Below are 25,842 nucleotides of genomic sequence, written 5' to 3' on the forward strand. Positions count from 1 at the left end.
GGAGCGCTTGTTGCCACAGCGATGGAGAAATGTATTTCAATCTCTCTCCGAGGCTTCCGAAACAGTCCGTCGGGGGTTTGCAGAACGACAAAGAACCTTTGTCCGCATCTGCATAGCTGTCGGATGCAAAAGAAACCGAAGAGTCTGCCAGGGCCGGAGTGATGGCGCGGGTTGAATTGTACACACTGCAAGGGATCAAGGATGACGGCTAGTGAGCATTTTTCCTACATACCTGTCAGCTCAGTAACGTGCGTGTAATTGGAAGTCCCTTCTTTCGGATGGAGTTGTTGGGAAAAAGCTGATCGTTTTTAATAGATGGTGCTAGAAACAGTGAAAAGCTAGTTGTACAGCGTTCCGCCTGTGGCGCTCTATTAGCCAGCCGGTAGTTGAAAAGCCGTACGGTGCTGTCAGCTTATTGAAACAGGTGACACAAGAGTTATTGTCGACAGCGCTTATCGCCCAAGACCCAGTGGCCTCTAATTACGGGGTTTTCATATCATCTCACCAAAAGGGCAGAGGGCGTGCCCCTACGGAAGTGCTTTGTCTGCCGGCTAGCTGAACAGTTATTGTTATTAGTGGTAGAGCATCGAGACGCCCTACTAGCGTGTGTGGTAGTCGATAGTGTTATTTCTCGATTAACTAATAATCACAGGAAAAAAACCGGAAGGAGAAAGATAAGGGGTTGCTTGGCGTGTGTTTTTAAACGCGAATTTGTCGAGGTTCTAATGTTTTATTAGGGATTCATGTTACGTGTGCTCCAATCAGTACACATACTCCAAATGCTTTGACCTCTTATAATATTGCTCCATATTTCACTCGTTGACCCTTACAAAAATGATTTAATCTCATTGGTACTTATTATAAATATTTAATCCCCATTTGTTTCCCCACAAACATATTTTGGGTCCCCTAATCTCCCTTCCTCATTTGCATACTATGATGGAATTTGGTAACAAATGTTATTGGAAATCAGCTTTATAATCTTAATAAAATTTGCTCTGATGATATTGTCGAATGTTCATCTCAATATATTATTTTAAAAGGTTGCTCAATCTTGGATTATGTTTTATGTAAATATAAAGAATAATACTGTATGTCAACGGTTTTACAAACGTTTTCTCTGACTGAAGAATATTAGATGGAATTCTTTCTAAACCAATTTAATACTTAAAATAAATTTATTTTTAAAATATGATCCACTCCGCAAAAATAGTATGTATCTTAAAAAAAAAACTTTCTGTTAATACAGATTTCTTCTTTTTTATTATTTATTTATCAGTTATAAATTTTACATTCTCTTATATTTAATTATATTTGTCAATTACCACATTTATGCATATACATTTAATCTATGCTGAATTACATTCAAATTAGAATGATAATTAAGTACATGTTAATATTACTAGGACCCTTCCATATACTTATCTTTCCATATACTAACTGCTTCTAAAATAATATATAAACATATTAACTTATGATTTAAAACTGTGCATATCTTCAATCCAGACTGAAGATACAATATGATTTTCTGCTTTCTTTCTTTCTCTTAATATTCGCGATTTTATCATTAAAATTTATTATTATTATTATTATTATTATTATTATTATTGTGACACAGTGTCCCTCAAGGCGCCATGTTATCACCCACTCTATTCAACATATACGTTAACGATATTCATAACAGGGCCATAAGAAGTCAAATATTTCAGTACGCAGATGACACCGCGCTACTAACAATCCACACGGCTCTCTCCAAAGCACAACAAGACCTAAATGAAATCACAACATACTTCTACTAAAACGCAATCGTAATCAACGGCACTAAAAACACAGATGTTGATAATACACAACCCAAGAATCAAGCGCCCTGCACCACTATCGATACACTGTCACACATACCGCTGTATTAACAAAAAAAAAAAAAAAACTGTCAATGTCCCGAAATCAAACCTGTAACACATGCAAAATACCTTGGTCTCTATATAGATTGCCACCTTAAATGGACAAAACATAAAGAATACCTACATACCAAACCTCCGCATCATCACAGCGAAACTCTTCCAAGTAAAAGACATTATTCCATCTAACAAAAAAAAACTCCTATATCACGGTATCTGCGAATCCCTACTCAGATACAATAGTCTATGCAAATACATCAAACAACCACCTAACAAAATTAGAGACATTACACAGGAAAATTGTGTCAACAGTGATTTGGACAACTTACGCGCAACAACCAATATCCCACCAGCACATGGCAACACACAGAATCCTGAGCATTAAAAACCTGAAACACTACATAATATTAACAAGGAATTACTTCAACATCACCTATCGAAACAACAGAAACACATATCGTATAACACCACCTACAACAACTCTCTACCTTCAACAACTCATACGGTTCTTTTGTGAGATCACATCAGATACCCACGCAATTCAACAACCTACCAAGAAATTTAAAACACATAGCTAACAGAACATTAAAACACGAACTCTGGAACATATACCAACAAAGTTAATATACCATTAACACTAATACACACATCACAAATCCCCAGCGTCTAATGCCTACATCCCATCCATAAACAGTAACAACAACATAAATAGTAAACGCTAATCCCATTCTCTTCATAAAAGCTTCGAAGTAGGTGGGATTATTTCATCACACCCTTGTTAACCACACTGTTACTTAATTTCCAGAGATGACCTCTTGTTCTTCCACCACTATCCCACTTCTGAAACATTTCCTCTGCATCAATCTTATAAAAACCTTTTAGTAACTTAAATGTTTCTGTCATATCGCCTCTTTTCCGCCTATCAACTAACTTCTGAAATCCACAAATTCTCCATCTATCAGTGTTAGGGAACATCCTTCCACTCACCAATTTGATCTCGCCTCTGAATCTTTTCTACCACTTCCTCATCTCCAAATAGTCCAGACGATCAGACTTGGGCACAGTAATCGAGATGGGGACGTATCAACGCATTATAAAGAAGAAGAATAACTTCTTTATCTCTACATGTTAGTGTGTTCTTCGATAACAGAGTAATCCTATGAACTATCTTGGACACTTTTTCTTGATGATAATAATACGAATTGCATAATTTCACTATGTGGTAACAGGGATACCAAGTTGACAATCACACCAAGCTTTCGACGTTTTTACAAAAAAAAAAAAAAAAAAAAAATCATTTTAAAGATTCCTATGGCACCTTATATTGACTTAAATTACGTTTTTCTTGTTGAATATATTTATTACATTTCATTAACGTATTGTATTTCATTTACCAATCAAATAAAAATTAAATGTATGAATACAAACTGATATGTAGTTGCCCTCACATATTATTGCACTTTTCATATATTATGTCTTTAAAATAGTTACTTATTCTTATATATGAAATTCTTATATATTATTTATGATAAAAATCAATTTTCTAAAAAGAATTACAATTTATTTGAAATATTAATTAGATTTTTAAAAATTGTATAGGCTTATAAACGATTTTTTTGCTGCTTTTAAGAAATATTTTCCCACTCCATAAATTTATTTAAATCAATGAATTGAAAAGTTTCTTTGCTAAGAAACACGTGCTAGGGAAAATCGACCGTGAGATGCGGTGCTTATATTATATTATTATAACCCTTGGAGGGTAATGGATGGCAATGCTGTAGCCAATGAAGTTCTAACTGAGGCTCGGCTATTGCTGTTACCCTCCCGTGATCGGAGCTTTATATAGCTCAATAACTCCTTATCCTTACACTGTCCTCTACAGATAACGGGGAATATGAAAAGCATTCTTGCTTCAGTCCTTTTAAGTACTGGCTTAAAGGGGTGAAGTAATTTGTTGTAATTTTTGTGAAATAATTTGATTGTAATTTTTACCTTGAATGGAACTAATATTTACATTAGTCGGTTTCGTTCCTAAAAAATACAATTAAAAAGATAAAAAAATCAACCACGTTTGCTCATTTATTAAAAATCATTAATAAATGTTAAAACTCTTATTCTCAGTCAGTTCACAAACTACCGTACAAGGATACGCAACGTTTCATCGTTCAATGGGAGACTACCACTAGTGTTTACTGGAGACCTAAAGTGGTTTAAAAATGTTCCATGTCTGGTATGTGTAGCAGACTTTCCAGATTACTTAACTCTTAACCCACCCAACGTACATAACCCTAATGTACTATAGTGCAATAGCCTTTCTTGAATGGGATTCGCATTAAAAATGTGAACGTGTACTAACCTTCTGTATATATCTTTGTGATATTTTCATGTTCTTAGGTTACTGAATAGTTTGTCTAATACTGTAGGCCAAAGTATAATTCTCCTTGGTTTAATTTCAATTAGCACCAACCTAATTACGTTTTTGGTAAATTTTTAGGTTTGTTCAGTGAAAACCATTAGCATCTATTTATAAAGTACCTTTTAAGTAGTTTTAGAAATAGCTAGCTAGCTAGCTCAGTGCTGCCCTTCCCATTGGATTATACTCCCATAAACCTTATGTACGAGTATATCAGTTGGACATAGTTAACGAGAAAGAATAAAAAAGTCTGGACTTGGGTATGGTGCAGAATCGGCATTTGTCTCTAGATAATAGCTATCAGGTGTTTTCTGACATTTTTAGAACATAATGTTTGTAATATTGGAAATAAATAAACTAGGTTTCCTTAATAACATTTACTTTGAATGTTAAATGTTCTAATTCTTTGAATACATAACATTCGAAGGAATGCCAGTCATCATAGCTAACTTTAGTTAATAGTTAGAATGGTTTAGCATTACATTTTATCATACGAGAACGTTTTACATTTTAAGATAAATATATGTTCACAGAGGAAAACTGAATTAAGAACTCTCCTAAAAGATATCATAAAAGAAAGAAAGAAATAGGGATTCAGACATAAATCTCTCTAAAGAAGACATAGGGAAGATTTCACTATGGATTGAAACAGGAATGTGTTCGACACAACGAAACTGTCAATTTTTCGCATGAATTTCACGAAATGATCCTATGTGATTTGTGGTCTAGTAAAGTGTGGTTAGGATTACACTCAAGAATGTTGATGGAGAGAGACAGCAAGAGCAAGTTATGATTTCTTACACTGCATATTTGAAATTTATCTCTGAAGATTGGTGAATGATAATAACGAAATGTAGATCAATCATAAATCTTACAAAAACTGCATCACCACGTTCTCATCGTATTTAATCAGATTGTCTTTAGGATACAAACAATGAAAATAAGATGCTTTGCAAAAACAAATATTACTAAAAATCAAACAAAAGCATTGACTAGATAGTACTTGTCGTTTGATTTGATATGACGATACTCTTCCTCGAACAGCCAAACAAACAGTTTCAGAAGCCGAATGTTCATACTACGTTCTAACTTATCCGTCTTTACATTTTTCGGTAAATGCGAAAAATGATTAAATGTGGAAGTTTAAAAAAAATTCCACATATTCCAGGAAGATCATGTCATTTGATGGTAATTGGTATAAGGTGTATATGACATAAAGACTAATTTACTAGAAATTTTAAGTTTATTTAAATTATTTTTTAAGAAAAATTAAAACAATTAAAATATGCCTTAAAATTTATTAAAAGAATTATTTCTTAAATGATTTAAAGCAGTTGATGGACGTTATCAGGAAAATTTATGAAATAATACAATAAATATATCTGATAACGTCCAATTGACTCTTATGGTTGTTTTCCATAGAACAGTAACAATTAATAGAAAAATAATAGATTATCTATTTGCATATAATTACTAAGTCGAATAATAACATTAATAATAATAATAATAAACATGTGCTTTGCTACGCATTTGGTGTGTTTTTTTTACAGAGTAATTGATTACAAACTGAACTTGGAGGGAAAAAAAAACCAAATAGTCCAGTATAGCAACCGAAATGGCTACGAGGTAGAGAATGAAAGAAGACAACAGAAGAAATAAAAGAGAAATGTGGAATGTCGCCACAACAACGGGACGTATCAAAAGACAAATGAAATTGGGAGGTCGTAAGGGCCTAGATATGTAACTGGAGATAAGGAACTGGGGTATTGTCGAAAGGCGACAACTGCTGCATCGGCAGGTGTCCCCCAACCATGGGGATGCACGCGCCGGTGAGCAAAAGACGAGTTTTGTCAGAGCGCGCGCGCGTGTACACAGCACTAGCTGCCTTGGAGTCACGGATACTGCTTCGGATCAGCTGATAAGCCGACTGCAACGGAGCCAAAAATTTGCAGGGAACAATGGTGAGCACATCGTTGAAAAGCTGTCAAATTTATCGTCCCATCGCGCATCGCTCTATCACCGATGACCGTCCGCGATGCCAGAGTCGGCCGCAATTTTTCGCCTGTCCGAGCGCAACAGACAGCGTTCAAATGGCGTCACGGGAACCCATATCCTCCCGGATTACCGTAGCCACCGCAAAACCCTACCCTATTTCGGGCAAGGAAAAGTTATCTGTAGGTTGATTGTGAGCAGTTTTTCCAGGCATCGAGTCGTCGGTCTTGACTGCCAAAAAGAGAAAGCCATCAAGGCCCAGGGCTTAGAAAGACTTAGTGGGGGGTATGGAGGAGCTCTTCTGCTCCACGTAGACAGACATTTTCGGAAGAAATCCAAAGCTCTCTGTATGATCTCTTGTAGTTTGTTAAGCTGAAGCTGTGGAAGTTTGATGTTTTACTTCAGCTTTCGGGATTGTTGCAGAAACTCACTGTTTTCATTAGCATCGAAAGAGAGGCGTTAAATTCTTTTTGACAGCATCCTTTGGCAAACATTTATAGTAGTTCGATTATCATAGATTTACACTTCCTAATTCCAATAATAAGCATTCAAATATATGCCAATTTGTGATGTCTCCTTATAAGGACTGGCATAAAGGGGAGAAGCAAGAATGTTTTTCATCTTCCCCATCATCTGTAGAGGACAGTGTAGGAATAAGGTGTTATCGAGCTATTAAATTAAGGTAACAGCAATAGCCGAGCCTCAGTTAGAACTTCATTGGCTACAGTTGCCATCCATTACCTTCTAAGGGTATTAATCATCGCATCTCACTGCCGATGTTGCCTACTACGGTTATTAAACTTTAAATAATCCTACATAAAAAAAACAAAACAATGTATAAAGTATCGGCGACACTAGCGTTAGCAAATGCAAGTGATCCTAGTACGTAGTACAATATCGGGCAGCTCGTAGCAAAGGTGGTAAAGTTCTGATCGCTATTCTTAGGTATTTTCCATAATGTAAAAACACATTTCCTAGGAAATGTATGCTGTCAAAACAATGTAGTTCTTAAAAGAACTGGGAGATGGACTGAGTCCTTGACTCTTTATCCCGTCATCTGAATGAAGAAAATCTGTGTGGATGGGGTGTTATTGAGCTAAAAGCTCTAGTCATGGCTGGGTAACGGCAACAGCCGAGCCTCAGTTAAAACTTCATTGGCTACTGCATTGCCATTTGTTACCCTGGAAGTCCTAAAAAGGACTCTTATATCTCTTCCACAAAACAATGTATCAATTTATATTAAACTTTAAATAATCCTATATAAAATATAGAATAGTTTATCAATTTATTTCAAATAAAACTTGTAATTCTTGGTTAAGTTTACGAATAAAATTAAATAACACATTACAGTTTATAAGAAATCATATTCTGATTTTTTTATTTTTTTAAAGATTTCATTGAAACGAGTAATTCAATATTTCTATTACTTTCTATCTTGATCACGACTAATCATCCTAAAGAGATACGTTCTAAAATGCATACAATGGCAAAATTTCAAAATGTTAAGCATTTGCTACAATTTGTAAACACGTATTCGCGAAATTTTCTTAACAGCGAAAGTAAATATAAGCTTTGAATTCACTTGACTTGCTTTGAAAAACTATAAAAGCATATTTGGATTTGGACCGATTTTCTTTAACCACTCTGTAAATTTTTACAATATCTATTTTTTCCAATCCATCTAACATGCATCAATTTATTTTAGCAAGAACTAAACCAAACTGTAAAAAGGAATACTGAACGTATGTGATGGGATGAGAAATATGAATCGTGAAAGAATTCTAAGAGTAGAATAGAGTAAGTTATTTTCTCTGCATTTCTCCCCCCCTAACATCTGTAGCTTTTACGCAGTAAAAATTCGATTTTTGGTCCAGCGCATTTCAAGCGACACATAGGAGTTGTGATCAGTCGATATTGTACGAGCCATTGGCGCCATCTTCGGCAGCAAAGAAAACGGAAGAGATAGAGAGAAGCGAAACAGTTTGACATCGGACTGCTATTCCAAACTACGAACAGGGACATAGAAAACACACGCACATACATCCCCATGCACATGGTGTTCCTTCTCCGTCCTTTTCCCGTTGTTGGGGTGGCCGACAACGGTCTGATTGTCTGCGGCCATTCAACTGTGTCGGTGGCCGTGGGAGCCGAGCGGGAGTGTCGGTACAGGACGGCGGGAGGGGTGCTCGGCCATGACGGACCTAGGAGGGGTTGTAGACCATCATCTATGACGGTTAATGAATACCCAACTCGACTGGTTGTGTCCACCCAGGGTCAGGAGACAAAGGATGTGTTGTGTGGGTCGGCCAGGTTAACAGTGTCGACTGTCATGAGGGACTTCGGCACTAGCGGGGCGGGGGTGTTCGACGTACGCCGATAATAAGTTTGTTATGGACTATTCAGATGAAAGAACCGCCAGATCAGTTGGAGTGTATCTTTGATTCGCTTCATTTGTGTCACTTCCTGCGTTGCTAAGGCAGCTTTGAGAGGTCGACAAGGGGGTAAAGAGGGCTTTCTATTTTGTTTTCATTAACCTCATAACAAAAAAGGGTTGTTTTTCTCTTTTGCCATATTCATAAAAATGTTTTTCCTGTCACGATTACACAGCAGAATTTTTTTTTTAATTGTTTAATAAAAGCTACCATTCCACTTTGATTTATTACATCAAAATTAATTTATATATAGTATCAAAATACGATGTATTTTTAAACATACACACTACTTTTTTTTTACTAGGAAATGAAATATCACAATTATGAATATAAAAAATTGGGTTTAGTGCAATAATATTAATTGTTTTTTCTTTTTTTTGATTAAAAGTCAATATTTTTCATTATTTTTATTAATTATAAAACTTACAATATATTTATTATAAAAAATCACTATAAATAAAGATATTTATTATTCTTTAACTATTTTTATTTTCTACTGCTTTAGTTTCTTGACAATAGATCCCGATGTGGAGAAGCCATCGAATTTTTTTTTATTTTGATATAATTCCATAATAAAAAATAAAATAATGTCCATCGATCGCATAAATAAATGAGCAATATGTATTGAATATTATTCTTTAAATCAAATGAATCAAATAAAAATTCTTAATGAATGAACAAAGAAACGAACAAAGTGAATTGTGGGGATTGTCATGAGATGAACTACGTATTTGTTTTCAGCATAGAAATCTTATTCATTTTAATGAACAAAGGAACGTATATAAAATGAATTCGTATGTAATTTCTGAAATAATTATAAATGTTTGCAGCTTATAAGGATACGATTTTATGAATTACCGTGACCTGATTCCATTGTAACCAATTTCGACATCAATCGCTACTTTCTTCCTACAATAAAAACGGATAGTTCAAAATGCGTCGTTTACCTTGGCCACGCAAACAATGTACCTACAAGAGCACTAGGGAATGCCTTATATTGGGGTAGTGTCTCTAAACGTCGAATACTATTTGCACGTGAAACTAAGCGTGCAAGATAGGATACAAGTGTGAAGTGTAAGGTTAAAAGCGAATTTTATTCTGAATATTTTTGCGTTACATTGTGCGGATCTGAACTCTTATTGCTGTGCGTCATCTGCAGTTTCCCAGTCGCTATTTATGTTCGAGAGGACTTCAAAACAGCTCACTTTATGGAAAAGGAACTCTTACTGCACGTTTCTTGCCAGTGAAACATATAAAACATAAGGAAGAGCTGCAAAAGCAACGACACACACAGAGATGCTAGCTTTGCCTTCTGTGTGTGTGTGTGCGCGCGCGCGCGAGGAGAGACTTTCACATCAACTCGCTGCACGTAATACCGGCGTCCTCTGCAGCATAATAAACGCCATATCTTATTTATGTGTGTGTAGGATTTGCCTTACGTCCTGACAGATAATGGTATTACCTCACTGCGAGTGTGGCGGTAATACAATTTCTAGTTGCTGAGAGCAGCTAGAGGCTGGAGAAGACGGGCAACATCGATGAGCAAAAGCTCTTCCCACTGATCACCATGGAAAAGAGACACCGGAGACTAACTCGGAGAAAGAGCTAGGGAACGCCTTCACACTCTTAGATGTGACAATTATGTTGGACTAAATTGAGAATTTTCTCATACAGACATTTGTCACAATACTTCACAAGCAAAAAAAAAATTATTTCAACGTGGAATTACTTCGACTCATTTGGAAACGTTGCAAAAATGTCGCAAAAGTTTGCTAAGTTGCGGTGAAGGTATTGATAATCTAAAGGATAAGGACTCATACATCTTTAAGCTATTTTGGCGGTTAAAACTAAATTCCCTCAGTAACACTGCCTGCGGTTTCGGTCCTGATGAGTTGTCAGAGAAATAATTGAATACCCTTAACAGAGTTTTGCGTTAGCGACAGTGAAGATAATTTATAGTTAACGCTCTAGGACTATTTTTTTTCTTTTTCCGTTAGTGCTCCATCAGATTCCCATTACAGTCTTTTAGCACTACATTTGAACGTCATACTATTGGTAGTTTGACATTTTCTCTGCCTGAATACTGAAGAATTTAAATTGTTTTCGTAAGTTCGGGCAATTAATTTCACGTCTAGTAGTAAATAATTTTTTAAGGTTTATTTAATTCATTGATTTAAATAAATAAATAAAGTTTGTTTGGTATCTTTAGAGCGGGTCATCGGCAAGACTATTTTATCATAAAATTAAAAATATAAAATTATTTGAAAATGTATTACTAAAGTTCTCTGTCTGTTTTTAATAAAACATGATTAAGATTTAATTTAATATTGTTACTCGTTAAATAATGTAAAATTAAATACAAAAGAAATACATAAGTTATGATATAATTCAGTTTTGAACTAATAATACAGTTGTTAATTTCGACATACTGCATTTCAGATATTATTTAACATTGGATTGTAATAATCTCATCAGAATCACAAATAATGTACTATATTGCTATTTAAAAGAATGAAATTTTGCCTTCGTATTCAATACACAACTGGAACAAAGATTAATCTTCAGATGGTCCTCTATTAAAAGAAATTAAGATTAAGTAGATTTAGCCTAGATAACTTAAAATAACTATTAAGTTTATATAAATATGCATTAATAATAAATAAATCCAGCGTTATAATTAAGATTATTTAAATTATTGTTAACAATTACAAGACACCTTTTAGAAATCAACATAAAGCTTGTATTTGTAAAACAAAAAATAGTATATTTTTATGTATTGTTGTGTACGTTTACATATAGCTTTTTATTGTATGTATGTATATGTATATGTTATATCTTAATCCAGAATAAGCCATAAGTAACTGCGGCGAAACCAATCTGTTTCATTTTTTTATATATTCATTTATATTTATATATTTATTTTGCATCTCATAGACACAGGTCTTTAATTTTTAGTGACTGTATTGCCTACATTTGTATTTTTATAGTAACTAATATGGCTGCAGACCTTGGTTACACACATTACATAGTTCCTTCTAATCTATTTTCTTTTTTTTTCTTTAACTACTACCAATCTCTATATTACCATTTCAAAATAATTGAAGGATTTCTATAACACATATTACGTAGTATAAAACGTCAGCAGTTGCATAGATACGTAGTCTTTTGTTTCCCACATATGCGCTGCATTCTTATTTCTAAAAGGCGTTCTGTAATTATTAGAAATAATTTAAATAATCCTAATTATAAACGTATGATTTTCTTATTATTAAAATATTAAAACACTGATTAAAACATGTTTTAATCAGTGGATTCGAAATGAAGTGTATAAGAAAAATGAATAAGAATCATTGCTCAGAACAGAAAACAAATAAGCAAGTCAAACAAGAATTAAACGGTAGAGAAGAAAACATAGCTATAATTCTTAAAACAGCAATTAAGAAGGTTTGGACATCTCTAGAGAATGTCTTTTCAGAGATTAAATATAGTCTTGAATGTAATTAATGCAGGAAGACGATCAACAGGTAAAACAAAAAAAAAAAAGAACTTTGATGCAGTCTTTGAAGGAAATACCACAATTATCGAGCTTCAGATAGATGACCAGAGATAAAGTTAGATGGCAAAGATTTCATAGGGATTCAACCTGCCATCTGACAGATGAGAAAGAATTATTACTTTTTTACTATCTATTATTATAACTTGTATTGTTTCTAAATACTTATTGCATTTTTTGTAATATAATATTTTCATTTCTACTACTTCAGTGTTAATAAATTTCAATTTCAATTATTACTAATAAACCCAGTGTATTTTCCTTAATTTGCTAGTTGAAAAATCATATCCATTATTATTACAACATGGCATCTCCAAGACTCATAACTTATATTTGTTTTCTTCTTTAATTAAATCTTTAATTAAATTAGTCCTTATATAAGGACTGGCTTAAAGGGGCGAAGCAAGAATGCTTTTCATCTTCCCCGTTATCTGTAGAGGACAGTGTAGGGATAAGGTGTTATTGAGCTATTATTATTAAAGCTCTGATCATGGCAGGAGGGTAACAGCAATAGCTGAGCCTCAGTTAGAACTTCATTAGCTACAGCATTGCCATCCATTACCCTCCAAGGGTATTGGTCTTCTTTAAGATTAAACAACAAGAATTTTATAAATCTATAGTACATTCATATTGTAGGTGTTGTAAAATTTTTCCTATTTTTTATTAATTATTTAAGAATATTACAGATAATATGAAATATACTAAAATTATATTAAAAACAATAAGTTTTTTATAAATCTTTAGTATATTTGTATCGTAAATGTGGTAGAATTTTTTCTACTTTTTATTGCATTGTATATATACGCTATATATGCGATGTTTGCAGAATACTGTACACATTACGTCATTGTTTTTAGTTATTCAGCAAAAGCCTGTGAGATAAATCAAATCTCAAGAAACGATTCATTAATTAGTTTATCGTTTCGCTCTACTAAAAATATTTTACACACCACTTAGTCTGCATAAATAAGCTCTGTTAAAGCACAACCTTTGTAAAGAAAACTACTGTCGCTGTCCTAAAAATGTCAATGGATCACTTTATATTCAATCAAATGAGGAGCGTTGGATATTTGATCCATTTGAGAGATTTCGTATTCAAAACACTGCGAAGACACTAAGCAGGCATCTCTACAGGTCCTACTTTCAGAAGCACCATTAAAAAGTGCTTAGAGAAATATTTTTATTATTATTTTTCACTTTAGGTGGAGTATAAAAGGCAAATGATTTATGGTCAGTCAAAGTATATATTTTTGCGTTATCCTCCATTTTATATCGCGTTAGCCAAAAAAAAAAAAAAACTGCTCCACACAATCATAGTCATTCTAGATTTAGCCATAATGTCTTTCTCTGATTTTTTTTTAAAATTCCTACAGCTATTAAAAATACTGAACAAAACTGATATATTTTTAAAATACGTAAATGCTTGTGTAAATATGAATCTATTATATATTATGTAAAATTTCAAAAAAGCAATCAAGTAAAACATAACAGTCACCTCCATCATCTCGCTTTCTCTTGTTCAAGTTTGGATCTACGTTCGGAATACCAAGGATGCCATTGATGGAGTAAGAAGGTCGTTGTAGTTGCTGGCCTCCCTCATGAGCGGCAGGTGGTGCATGGGCTATCACGGATGTTGTGTTTGAAGGGGGTTGGGTTTGAGGACTTCCTCCATTCGCAACTTGGTGAGCAGCTTGCTTCGCTTTCTCTGCTGCCTTATTTCTTACAATTCTGAAAGTAGAACAAAAATTGATTTCTAACCATCTTTTTGGGAGTGTGCTGAAGCAAAGACCACGAACAAACAAACCTATAGTATCTATATATCTATCTAGTTATTACAAAATAATTGTAATAGGCCAAATATCAGTTCATGTATTTAAAAATAAAAAATGGTGTATTTGATATTATCTAAATAAAAATTAAATAAAAACAATTACTAATTTTTTTTTATTTTAAATAAGATATTATAATTAACAAAAAGTTCTTATTTAGATAATCATAAATCTTTTTAAATTAAGGAATTAATTTGATTAATAATAAATAATTTACAATAGTTATACGACAGGAATTTTTCGATTTCCCTAGTAAATGGTTAATTCCAAAACAGCAACAAAAATACATAGAAATACAAATTAGGCTTACTAAAGCCTAATTTGGTATTTCTACTAACAGTAACTATCCTTTATTTTTATTTTTGTTTTCCGTCTCTGTTCGCATTGTTTCACTTTTTTCTATTTCTATAATATACTTATTTAATAATATACTTATTATTTTTAATAATATACTGTATAATATACTTATTTCTATAATAAAATAATTTGTTTGAATTGTCGTTGCAATAGTGTCTCCATGGCAACAATAAATTAGATGGTCAAGAACGAAATGTGCTAGTCTTCCGTATCATGGAGGTAAGATGTTTTAGAAAGTAGTAGACAAGGATAGTTGCTACTGAAAAGGATGGTTGCTACAGAAAACCAACAGTGCAGATACAAGAGGTATACGTTCTTGAGTCTAGACTACCGTTGAAATATATAATAGTATTTCTTTATTCCTTCATCCCTGAAAATACTTCCTATATAATTATTCTACTTTCTGCAACCTATGCTGAAAACAAGCTAAAACAAATCTATCGCTATGGATGGACAAAATGACACACAAAAATTTTTTTTTTCTTTTTTTGTTTCTTTTTTTTTTTTTTTGTCACCGTGAAAAAGATTGATCTGACCACAACACTTGCGTGTGCATGTCTCAATACTTTTCTCTGCCAATGGAATTTTTCTTTCCGATTTCTGTTAAAAATGAGTTATTTACAAATAGGATAACGAAAACTGAAGATTAGATTCTAATCAATTTGGACTGATTTCAGCTTAAGTTGAAGGTATTGATCAGTTGCTTCTTAATTGAACTATGATTAAATCTTAAATTTTTCTGTTGGTAATTTCGAATCAATCATTATGTGACTCTCATACATTGCTCTGCCTCTTACAGACGTTTTTTTTTCTTTTTTTTTTGTTGTTATTGTTGTTGTTTTGACTATCTTGAAAAGTACAATTAAAAGCACTCACACGTAGTTTTAAGTTGATTGGCTATTTGGCGCCTGTGATTTTGCAGGATCGTTTTTAATATTTTTTTCTAAGCTACCATCTCTACTTTACAAAAATAGTTCAGAAATATAAAGCTTACGTTTCTATTTTTTTTTATTGCTGGCAATCAGTTGATTAATCACTCGTATTTTTTAAAGTAATTTGAGAACAAAAAAGTAAAAGGGAAAATAAGCATAAAGCTACTTAATTTTATCAAATATAAAATAAAAGATGTATTTAAAAATAATGAAATTCTTAATTTTTTCTAAAAAACATATTAATATAATAAAAATTAAATATTATTATTTTTAACTCTTATTTTGTATTTTATAAATTATTAATAGCATTTTATTCTTTATATTTTTTCTAAAATTTCGTTTTAGTTCTTTCACGGTAATAAAAATTCTAAATATTCTCTCTTTAACTAGCTTGATCATTGATATTTAATATTATTGGACCCTTGGAGGGTAATGGATGGCAATGCTGTAGCCAATGAAGTTCTAACTGAGGTTCGGCTATTGCTGTTACCCTCCTGCTATGATCAGAGCTTTAATAGCTCAATAACACCTTATCCCTACACTGTCCTTTACAGATAACGGGGAAGATGAAAAGCATACTTGCTTCGCCCCTTTAAGCCAGTCCTTATAAGGACTATAAGGATTTAATATTATTGGAAACCAAAAGTCCTTTTTAGGACTTCCAGGGTAACAAATGGCAATGCAGTAGCCAATGAAGTTTTAACTGAGGCTCGGCTATTGCCGTTACCCAGCCATGACTAGAGCGTTTAGCTCAATAACACCCAATCCACATTCAGATGACGGGATAAAGAGTCAAGGACTAAGTCTATCGCCCAGTTCTTTTAAGAACTTTAATATTATTGCCTCTCCAACCTGGGGTCACACAACGAAAAGCAACATCAACAGACTTCAGATAATACAGAATAAATGCCTAAGAATGGTATTTAATGTCCCATGGTTCATCAGAAACATCATTACATCAAGAAGCCAACCTTCCAGATATTAAGACCTACATGACAAGCATTGCGGAGAAATTCTTCACAATCACGGATAATCAGCTAGTTCGACAGGCAGCGGACGACAAGCCCTCAGATCGTTTCAAACATAAAAAACCGAAATCCTCCATCGCAAGAGAAAGCTGATACAGCCTCAATGCTCACAATGAGCGGGTAAATTACCCACAATAATCTCATCACCCACAATCTAAAATCCAGATGAAGAGATAAAGAGTCAAGGACTCAGTCCATCAAACAATTAAGTTCAAAGTTCATTTAATATTATTTTATTAAGAGGAAAGGTTGGTGGATTAATACCCTTGGAGGGTAATGGATGGCAATGCTGTACCAATGAAGTTTAACTGAGGCTCGGCTGTTGCTGTTACCCCTTGGGGCGTTGAGATTCGAGAGTTATGAGTACGCTCTCTTAAGGTTTTTGCCTTAAGGGAGCAATTTGAGTCTTCGGGGAAGGTGTTCTCCGGTACAGCCCGCTGAGGGGCTTTGTCGATGAATGATTTTCTTCGGAATTTGAGCTGTTCTGCTCGGTGATGGCGTGTGGGTGGAAGGCCATCACTGAGTGGAGCCAACGCTGAGGTTTGACGGTCTTTCGCCCACGATTGAGTGGCCTAGGGATCGTCCGAATTTTTAGAGACGGCTTTACCTTTAAATATGGCAATGCTGTAGCCAATGAAGTTCTCACTGAGGCTCGGCTATTGCTGTTACTCTCCTGCCATGATCAGAGCTTTAATAGCTAAATAACACCTTATCTCTACACTGTCCTCTACAGATAACGGGGAACAAAGCACACAACATATCTGGTTGCACAAGAGAACAGGAACCAATGACTTAAACATCATAGTTTTTTTTATGATATACAGACGTTGTTGGATAAGGTTAATTAGACAGCAGTGAAAATATTGTGAGAGCAACTGAGGAGGTCAGCGTGGGAAACCGCTAGCTACAGTCATCATCATACACATTTTGAATGGTGTGTAGGGGAAGAATATGAGATTTTTGATTCCTTTAGTAAAAAAAATAAGACGTCGAGTCCTCCTAGAGAGAGATAATAATAGATTTATCAGATGCAAATTCAGATGAATACCATCTGTGAAATTAACTGTAGTTTAAACTTCAAATGAATTTGAAGTTCAACTTCAGATCATACTAATTACACCTGTTTTACCCTGCTATCTTACTCCTCTTCTACCTTTGACTGTGTCGAGGTAAGTATTCTTGCAACCGTTCGAGGATAAGGAGGTTAGCCCTATGCCTCCCGGTGTGTCCTATGTCTGTCGATGCGAGTGTGTTCATGGGCAGGTTTGCCTGTTCTGGGGGACAAAATATCCGAATTTCCGGGTGAAAAAAACCCTATCTCCGTATGAGACCGGCTAACTCACCTTTAGTCGAAAGAGACCAGATAAAGATTCCTCACGTCACGGACGGGAATCGAACCCAGGTCTTTCCAATCAAAGGGCTTCCACCAATACCGACTGAGCTACGGAGGCTCTGCTATCTTACTCAGTATTATTATTTCAAAGAAACCAAAGTCTGCAGCAAGAGTGTATAATGTCAATAATTTTCGTTATTTTCAGCATGTTTGGTCCTTATCTCTTCTGACTCAAAGAATTGTCAAAAATCCATTCCATCCAATTCTCGACAGTCCCGGGTTCAGTTCCCTGATTAGAGTTTCAGGCAATTAAAGTCAGTAACTCAGACACAACACACTATAGACACGAGTATTTTATGTCTGTCCATAAGCGTATTCAAGGGGATGGTTTTTGAGGATGAAAAACTCGAGTTTCTGGCAGGGAACCATGCAATCAACGTAATCCAGGCTAAAACATCTTCAGGTGAAACGCAGATGGAATTTGAACCCAGATCTTTCCAAATAAAGGGCCCCATCTAAACCAACTGAGCTACGGAGGCTCCTCTGTCAAAAAACTATCATTTGCTTATTATTGTTTATAAGAAGGAGATTTATGTCATTTTGGTTAAACCATCGATATACTCTTGAAAGAAAGACCAATGGCTAGAGACGCATGGGGGGGAGGGGGGGGAGAGAGAGAGAATAAAAGAGCTTTAAGGAAAATGCTGAAATTAGAGAAAACAATGAATTGATGTTAAGAGGTAGGTAATGAAGAGAAAACTGTCAACAACATTATGAAGAAATTTAGAAAAGAGAAAAAAAAAGACTGATAAACAGCAATGAACAACAGAACAAAAAGTTTCAAGCTTGCATTGAAACGTGCTATTACAAAGACGGATAAATATCCACTTAGTTATCGTCAAGTAAAGACTTGGATTCTGTCCAGGAGTCTGTAGATTCGGCTTTTACGTAATCGATTCATGTCAACATTGGTATTTCGAGCTCTCTCTCTCTCAAGTTTTATAATTTCAAAAAGCAAACGTTCTTTATGCACGTACGGAATAGAAAAGAATAATGGATATTTATTATGTTTTCTTTTATTAACTAGATAAAGAAAATCGAGTAAAAAAGGCAGTAAGACGCGCGCGCACACGAACACACACACAGAGAGAGAGAGAGAGAGAGAGAGAGAGAAGCTAAATCGAAAGAGGGATTGATGTATTTATGAATCCTGATCTCCACCTTCAGTCTGAGATGACATTAACCTAAAAACACTCAGATAATTTCCGTATCTCGATGTCAGAACTGATTATCCAGAATACTGAAACGATTGTAAGTAGCATTTTCTTAATCCGATCGCAGTATTGCAATAAGCGAGAATATTGTAACACATCTGCATAGAGCTTCAGATTGATCCAAGTTCAAAACAGCAATTATGACCTGAGAAATGTAGCGGTAGAAATGAAGTTGGGCGCCATTACCCTTCAAAGATTTTTCATTAGTATGAATTTATTAGTTTCATAAATGTATAAAAATTACTAAGTATAGAGCCGAAAAGTTTCAATTTGGCATAGTAAGTTAAGAATATGGAGAATATTATAGATCCATCCGTATTTTATAGAAAAATATAGAAAAAATACTTGAAAAAGTTTCAAATATTTACTACAGAGCTTATGAGAATGTAACTATCTGAAATTGCCTTGGTTTCCACTGAAAATAAAATAAAAAATAATAATAACAAAATGCGCCCATACTTATGAGGTCTACTACAAGGCAATCATTATCCAGTGTTAAATTTTTTATTGTTAATTTATTTATTCCTAGTATTTGTGTATACGTTGTTTTAATTACTGTTGCCTTCCATCTTCCATTTCTGATGTGGTATTTATCTTTGTAGCAGATTTTAGGCTTTCTAGTTTCTCTTATTGCGAACAAGGATGTATATTGTGATGGAAAGAATGAAGTAGCGTAATAATTACACATCTAAAGAATTTCACTGACACATGCGCATTCCGTAGCAAGTCATGTCATCTCCAATAAAGAAGCAGTTTAAACTAGAAACACACGTAGATGACCGACATATGCCTTGAATAATTAAGGAGCTTGTCTGTGTTTCTAGTACTCTGCCTTATTCTCGCCCCATTCTGCCGCTATCTCTCCTTGATGCTGCTTGTAATACAGAGCAGTTTCCTGAATTAAAATATATGTATAACGTTTATGATGGATGGGTAGCTGTTCGGCCACTTAAGCAAGACGGATTGTCTTCTACCTAGAACAGGAGGGCAAGTTAAAGAAGGGGAGGAGAAAATGAAAAAAAAAATACCAAGAAGCCTGCGGAAGATAGTGAAATATAATAAATGTTTAATACTTAGTTTGCTCCCAAGTTTAAGGCGAGTCTTTCTTTCGAAACAAGATCGAGAAGGAAGATTAAAAATAGACCGAAAGTATAATTACTGGGCATTTTTATGTGTCCGTATATCTCGGCTCTTCTTTTATACTTTGCTAGAAAAATCATTTGCTTAGACATGGGGAGAAAAGAAAGAAAAAAATTTGTTTGATTCCGCCTTGAGCATACAAGTTAGGAGTTTATATTTTCATGCAAAACCAGATTTATATGGTGATGCGTACAGTAGATTGAGTGGGAACTTGGTCTGTTTTGCCCCGAAGGATGTGTTCTATAACTGACAAGCGGTAAAAGAGGTCAAGGTTCATGGAATGTCTCAACAGAATACACTGATTGTAATGTACTTCTACTGGATCATCTTGTGTTTAATTTACTGCAATACGACATACGCTGTGTTCAGAAAAGAAGCTTCATGTTAAAATGTACCTACAGAATATAGTTGATTGTAGAGATTTTATTGTTCCTAAGGTAAAATTAATAAAAATAGAAAATAACCTATTTAGCCCACCCAGCGTACGTTACGTATATTAGGTTTATAGAAAACCATTCGTGGGTGGGGTGCTAAGTCGTAAGTTATAAAATTTCGAAATTTGATATTTTGTATCTATGGTGAAACTGGGTGAACAATCTCAATTCAGTTTTAATCTGGTGATCATCTTCGGTTTGTTTTTTTTTAGTTTAATTTTAAATTTAGTATTTAGAATTTCTTCAAAGTTTGTGTCGAGTTATCTTAGGCTTTGTTAAATCGGCCATTTTAATGGGCAAAATTAAGCAAATAATTAGAAACAAAGAAACTTTTAAGATACGAGAGATGATAGACTTTTCGTCATACATAAACCAATTTTTATTTGTTATTGCGATAATAAATGAAGTCGCTATACAAGAATAGTATATTAACGAAACGCCTTTTTTAAGGTTATTTCGGTCATCATGCGTGTTTATTTGAGTATATCTTAAAATGGTTTCATAAACCTCGCAACAAGAAGCACACCTCGGTGAAATACTCGAAAAAAAGTAAGAAGAAAGAGTTTCAAATGCAATTTCTTGAAACGTAGCAAAATTTGTTTGAAAGAATCGATGTTCTCCGTTGGCCTCTGGAGTGAAGTTTCTCTGATTATCTGGACAGAACGTGTGCAGTTGTGTGTGTGTGTATGCTTTTAGCCACTAAACGTTTGTATAAAATTTTCTCTCAAACATATATGACCTTTTAGTCATCCTGAAATTAATTTTTTTAACTCAGAGGCATACTCATTGAGGTTTAGGAGGCCACTGCGTCTCGTTCCAAGTTACATTCTTCTTTGATCCTTCTTTGATCTAAAAAATGGACGAAGAAATTTCTTTTTGGTTGAAAAAAAAAAGGAACATCAGTTCGATTCTCGTCAATGCGAAACATTTTTGAAATTTAAAAACAAAAAAAAAAGATTTTTTTTCTTCAGATGAAGATGAGTTAGCTGATCTCTCATAAACAGTGCGGCAAAGTTCCCCTTCCAGAAAGCGCGGGTCCTGAGCCGATCTCAGCCTTACTGAGATCAGCTCAGAACAGAGGCAGAGATCCTTCAAATGAACCCTTTTAAAGTAGCCCGAGTATAGAAGAATTCGTTTTTTTTTTTTTTTTTTTTTTTTTGACTCTGAGAAAGCGAATTCGAGGGAAAACTAAAACAAATATAGACCTTGAATTACTGTATTTAGTGGGATATGAAAAATCCGTGAGCTTGGATAGACCTGAGAACTGTACATAAAAAGTAGGTAGATATCAAACAAACCATGATTTTCAAACGAGGGGGAGTTAGCCTCTCGCAAACAGTGATAGAAAAGTTCCCACTCCTCTGAAAGCACTGTTGTTGACCACAACACCTCTAAAGTCACGAAATTTTGGCGAAATGCACAACTTCTGAAGCAAATCAGAATTCAAACAGAAATGCTTAAGCAGTATAGTTTGAGTTTTGTGTTACAAAACTGCGATGTTAAATTTAAAAAAAAAAAAAAAAATATATATATATATATATATATATATATATACAATTTAATAGACGCTCTTGTGATATAAAATAAATTAACATACAATTATAAGGATTTTTGTACCATAGTCCTGGAACGCTTAATACCCATAATAATTATGTCAAAACAAGAATTTTAAGAAGATAAAAATACTAAATAGATATTCAGGCTACAAAAATGTGTATTAAATTCGTTGGAACTGATCACTAGAGCAAGACATACCAAGTCTGAAGTATTCACCTCTAAATTTTATCATTTAGAACAATGAATTTTAAACTTTGGATCTAACAAAAATATACAGAAATAGAAATATTATACAAAAGCATAAATATTAAGTCATTATACACGTTAATGTATTTTGATGTATAATTGTTATTTATTTATAATTAATATCGTTAAGATGATTAGATTACTGAGTATACAATTATATATAAACATTAATCTGTTTTACTGTTTTATTGCAAAGATTTTTATTAAAATTCGTACACCGATTATTGTAAAGGAAATAGTTTCAATTAATAATTGAAGGATGAATTTGTAATGTTAAATTCACAGAAAAGAGAGCAATAAATTTCCATGGAAATGAATTAAACTCAAGTTTTTTTTGTTGTTATTAATATTCACATAATGAAACATTAACATTTGGACTATGTTGAAAATTGCCTCGGCTATTAATGGAAAGATAAGATTTGGACTAATTAGTTTAATAATAATTTTTAGGCTTTATGATAATAATAGCAATTACGAATAGAATTGTTCAGTATTTTTTTTTTTTAAATCAACGCAAATTTTTCGACGGTTGCTCAGTAATAACATAGAAGCCATGCATGTTGTGCGTATATTTGTGATGTAGCTAGTTATGGCGATCGCAAGGATGGGGAGAGATCATTTTGCACGCATACAAACACCACTCAAGAGTCAGCAGACAAGCGGGTTAATCAAGTCGAGCTGTTATAGGACCACAAATAACAGCAGCACGTGTCCGACCCACGCCCTATAGCCACGCGCTCAGAGAAACTCCTAAGCTGCTTTAATTTACTAAATAACTGGCGGCACCGTTCGCAATAGACCCTTACCGTAATCAGTTAGGCTGTCACGAGAAACTCGTGGGTCTATCCCTGCCCTCGCTGGCACGCAATGTCATTCCTTCCCCCTATTTCTTCCCCACTTACTTCCCATTGCTGTCCCTCTCCATCTCTTTTCCCCCCCTTCTAGACATAGGCAAATATTACTGCACAGTTTAAGAGGAACTCTCTCACATTATGAGCTTAATCATCGGGGCTATATGAGGGGCCTGTTTGATGAAAAGGTTTACTTGTGGTCAAATAGGCCATTCGCTTATTACTATCGACAATCAAACATTGTTCGAAGCCTTACATGATCTATTAGATGAATGTGACTTTTTCCAGTTGCATACGTCTCGTTTCGAGGATCGAACGAGTGTGTGTGGGGGGGGAAACAGATGGTGTTTGTATATCAACACTTCCAAGTGGAAGAAACACGAATCCCAGGAAAAGAATCTTGAAGATATATATTTCCAAATATTCAATACAAATAAACCCATAGAAGCTCCGTGTATTGATTCATGGACTTGAAGAATATTGTATATTTATACATCCAATGCTAAAAGGATACGTTTTTTTTTGCAATTTATCAGAAATCGAGATCATTAGCATGAGACAACAATAATAGACAATAAAAACAATATTTTAAAATCTTAAAGTTTTTATCGCAAATTAAAAAACCTTTTTTTCGGGCTTCACAAGACGATAATGTGAAATGCTTTACTTTCTTGGCAACACTAAACTCTGTCGAACTTTTTTTAGCTCGGTTATTTCATTCGTATAAAAATCAACAATATTTGTCAAACCTATCTTCGCAAAAAATATTTCACTTATATTCAAGTTAATCAAAGTCGTGTTCGCATAGGATTCCATCATAAGAATAAAATACATTGGTGGAATAAAGGAATACGTATTTCAAAAAATACTTTACAAAGGAGATAAACTTAATGCCCTTATTGTGGCCATTCCGACCTTGCAGCGTTTTTTTTTTGGAGATCTCAGATAGTATTTTTCTCAATTCAGATCTCTCATATTCTTGGGTTATCAAATAAGATGCAAACATAACTGCTGTACTTTTAGGTTAATCAGGAAAGTTGTCTTCATCTAGAGTTCGTGTCTCTAGTTGTATAAGAATAGGCAACATAACTATCATAAGGCAGCGGTCTAGTTTGAACACTTTATTACATGTATTGACTACAAAAACAGCCGGAGATATTTGTTAAGCATAGGTAGCAATCACTTGCAAACTGTGAGACTCTTTCCATACTGTTCAGACAGAAAATACCTTTTAGTAACCTTCTTAGATAGCGTGTCAACCCACTACAGTATTTTGCATTTTACCTTTAAGTTTATGCATACTTTAAATGCACCAAGAAATCAAAAAAATGTTATCCCAGTATAAGAATGGCGTGGTCTCAATGGATAATAATAATAATGGCGTTTTCTTAAACAAATCGTATATATGATGGAATATAATAATATAATTTATTTTTTATTCTTCCCACTGGGTTGGCAGATAGATTTGGTAGTGAGTTCAAATCCTACTGGCTATGGTCGTTAGGTGGTCAATAGATTTTATCGCCAATGTGAGACCACTGCACCGCTTACGCTAACTATCTTTTATGGATGAGAGTAAAAAAATCAAGGTGTATATTAAAATTACCTACTTTTGCCCCAAAGCAAATTTTAGTATTGTACAGCGTAATCATAACGTAATCATAACCAATCTTCCAGCACCCAAATATGACCAAATTTTAACTCTTACTGAATGTGTGGATTTTCCATGCCAGATATGTAAGTGAAGAATTGGCAGAGTACAATTAGAAAAATTGGATATCAAAAGAATTGATTTTTTTCATTATTGGATTTAAAATAAATGAATTATATAATTTCTTGATTTCAGAAATATATTTACAATAGAATAGTTTTAAAACAACTAAATAGCAGAAACCAAGCCCATCGCAAAGTGTCACTTGTGGAATGGAGAATACATCTGTTTCAAGTCATCGAAAATCTAATTCATTCTGTTACAGAAAACTTCGAATTGACGACCTCATCTGACTTTGTCCCAAATCATTGAACGAAGCTGTCAGTCTGTGTTCCCACCAGCGAATGTGTGATGGAGTCTTCTCAAGTGTAAGACACATGATCGCTCATCTACACATAATTTCAATTTTCCACCACCCGGCTTTTAGCTACGTTTCCCCTTCCTAGTACGAACGCAAATCGACATGCGTTCATGACGTCACTTAAGCCCGACCATCAGCCACGATCTGGTACACAATGAAGGGGGAGGCCAAACGCGCGTGATAACATTATTTTGCACTTTACTGACAATAGTCCCATGCCAGATGGCAGGGTAGTGGGTGTTGTGTCATGTTCAATCACGACCCTTCCCAAGCCATCGACTGCTGTCCCCTTACGACTTGTACACGACCACAGAGTTGTTTGGGACTCTTCCTGCCATCATCTAGGATTTGGGAGAGCTACACAATTAAGGGTACAATGTGCCTTTCGACACATTGTTAAAATTCAGTGGTCCAGAGAGAAAAATAAAAGGATATTCGTTTTTTTTAAGATCGAAAAGTAATCTTTTTTCGTTCATCGGTACATCTCTAATTGAATATGAC

General features: G+C 34.3%; 1 protein-coding gene across 1 annotated transcript in view; it reads right to left on the reverse strand.

The window, feature by feature from the left end:
- Window positions 1-25,842, reverse strand: part of LOC150099263 (uncharacterized) — a 151,920-nt gene that overhangs the window by 63,289 nt on the left and 62,789 nt on the right. The window contains exon 4 of the mRNA XM_090404295.1: window positions 13,784-14,016. Coding sequence (XP_090260421.1) covers window positions 13,784-14,016 — 233 coding nt within the window. The remainder of the gene's footprint in view (window positions 1-13,783; window positions 14,017-25,842) is intronic.

This window comes from Typopeltis vanoorti, chromosome 14 (genome assembly GCF_054136105.1).
Source record: "Typopeltis vanoorti isolate ZY-2024b chromosome 14, IOZ_Tvanoo_1.0, whole genome shotgun sequence".
In the NCBI taxonomy this organism is placed as follows: domain Eukaryota; kingdom Metazoa; phylum Arthropoda; class Arachnida; order Uropygi; family Thelyphonidae; genus Typopeltis; species Typopeltis vanoorti.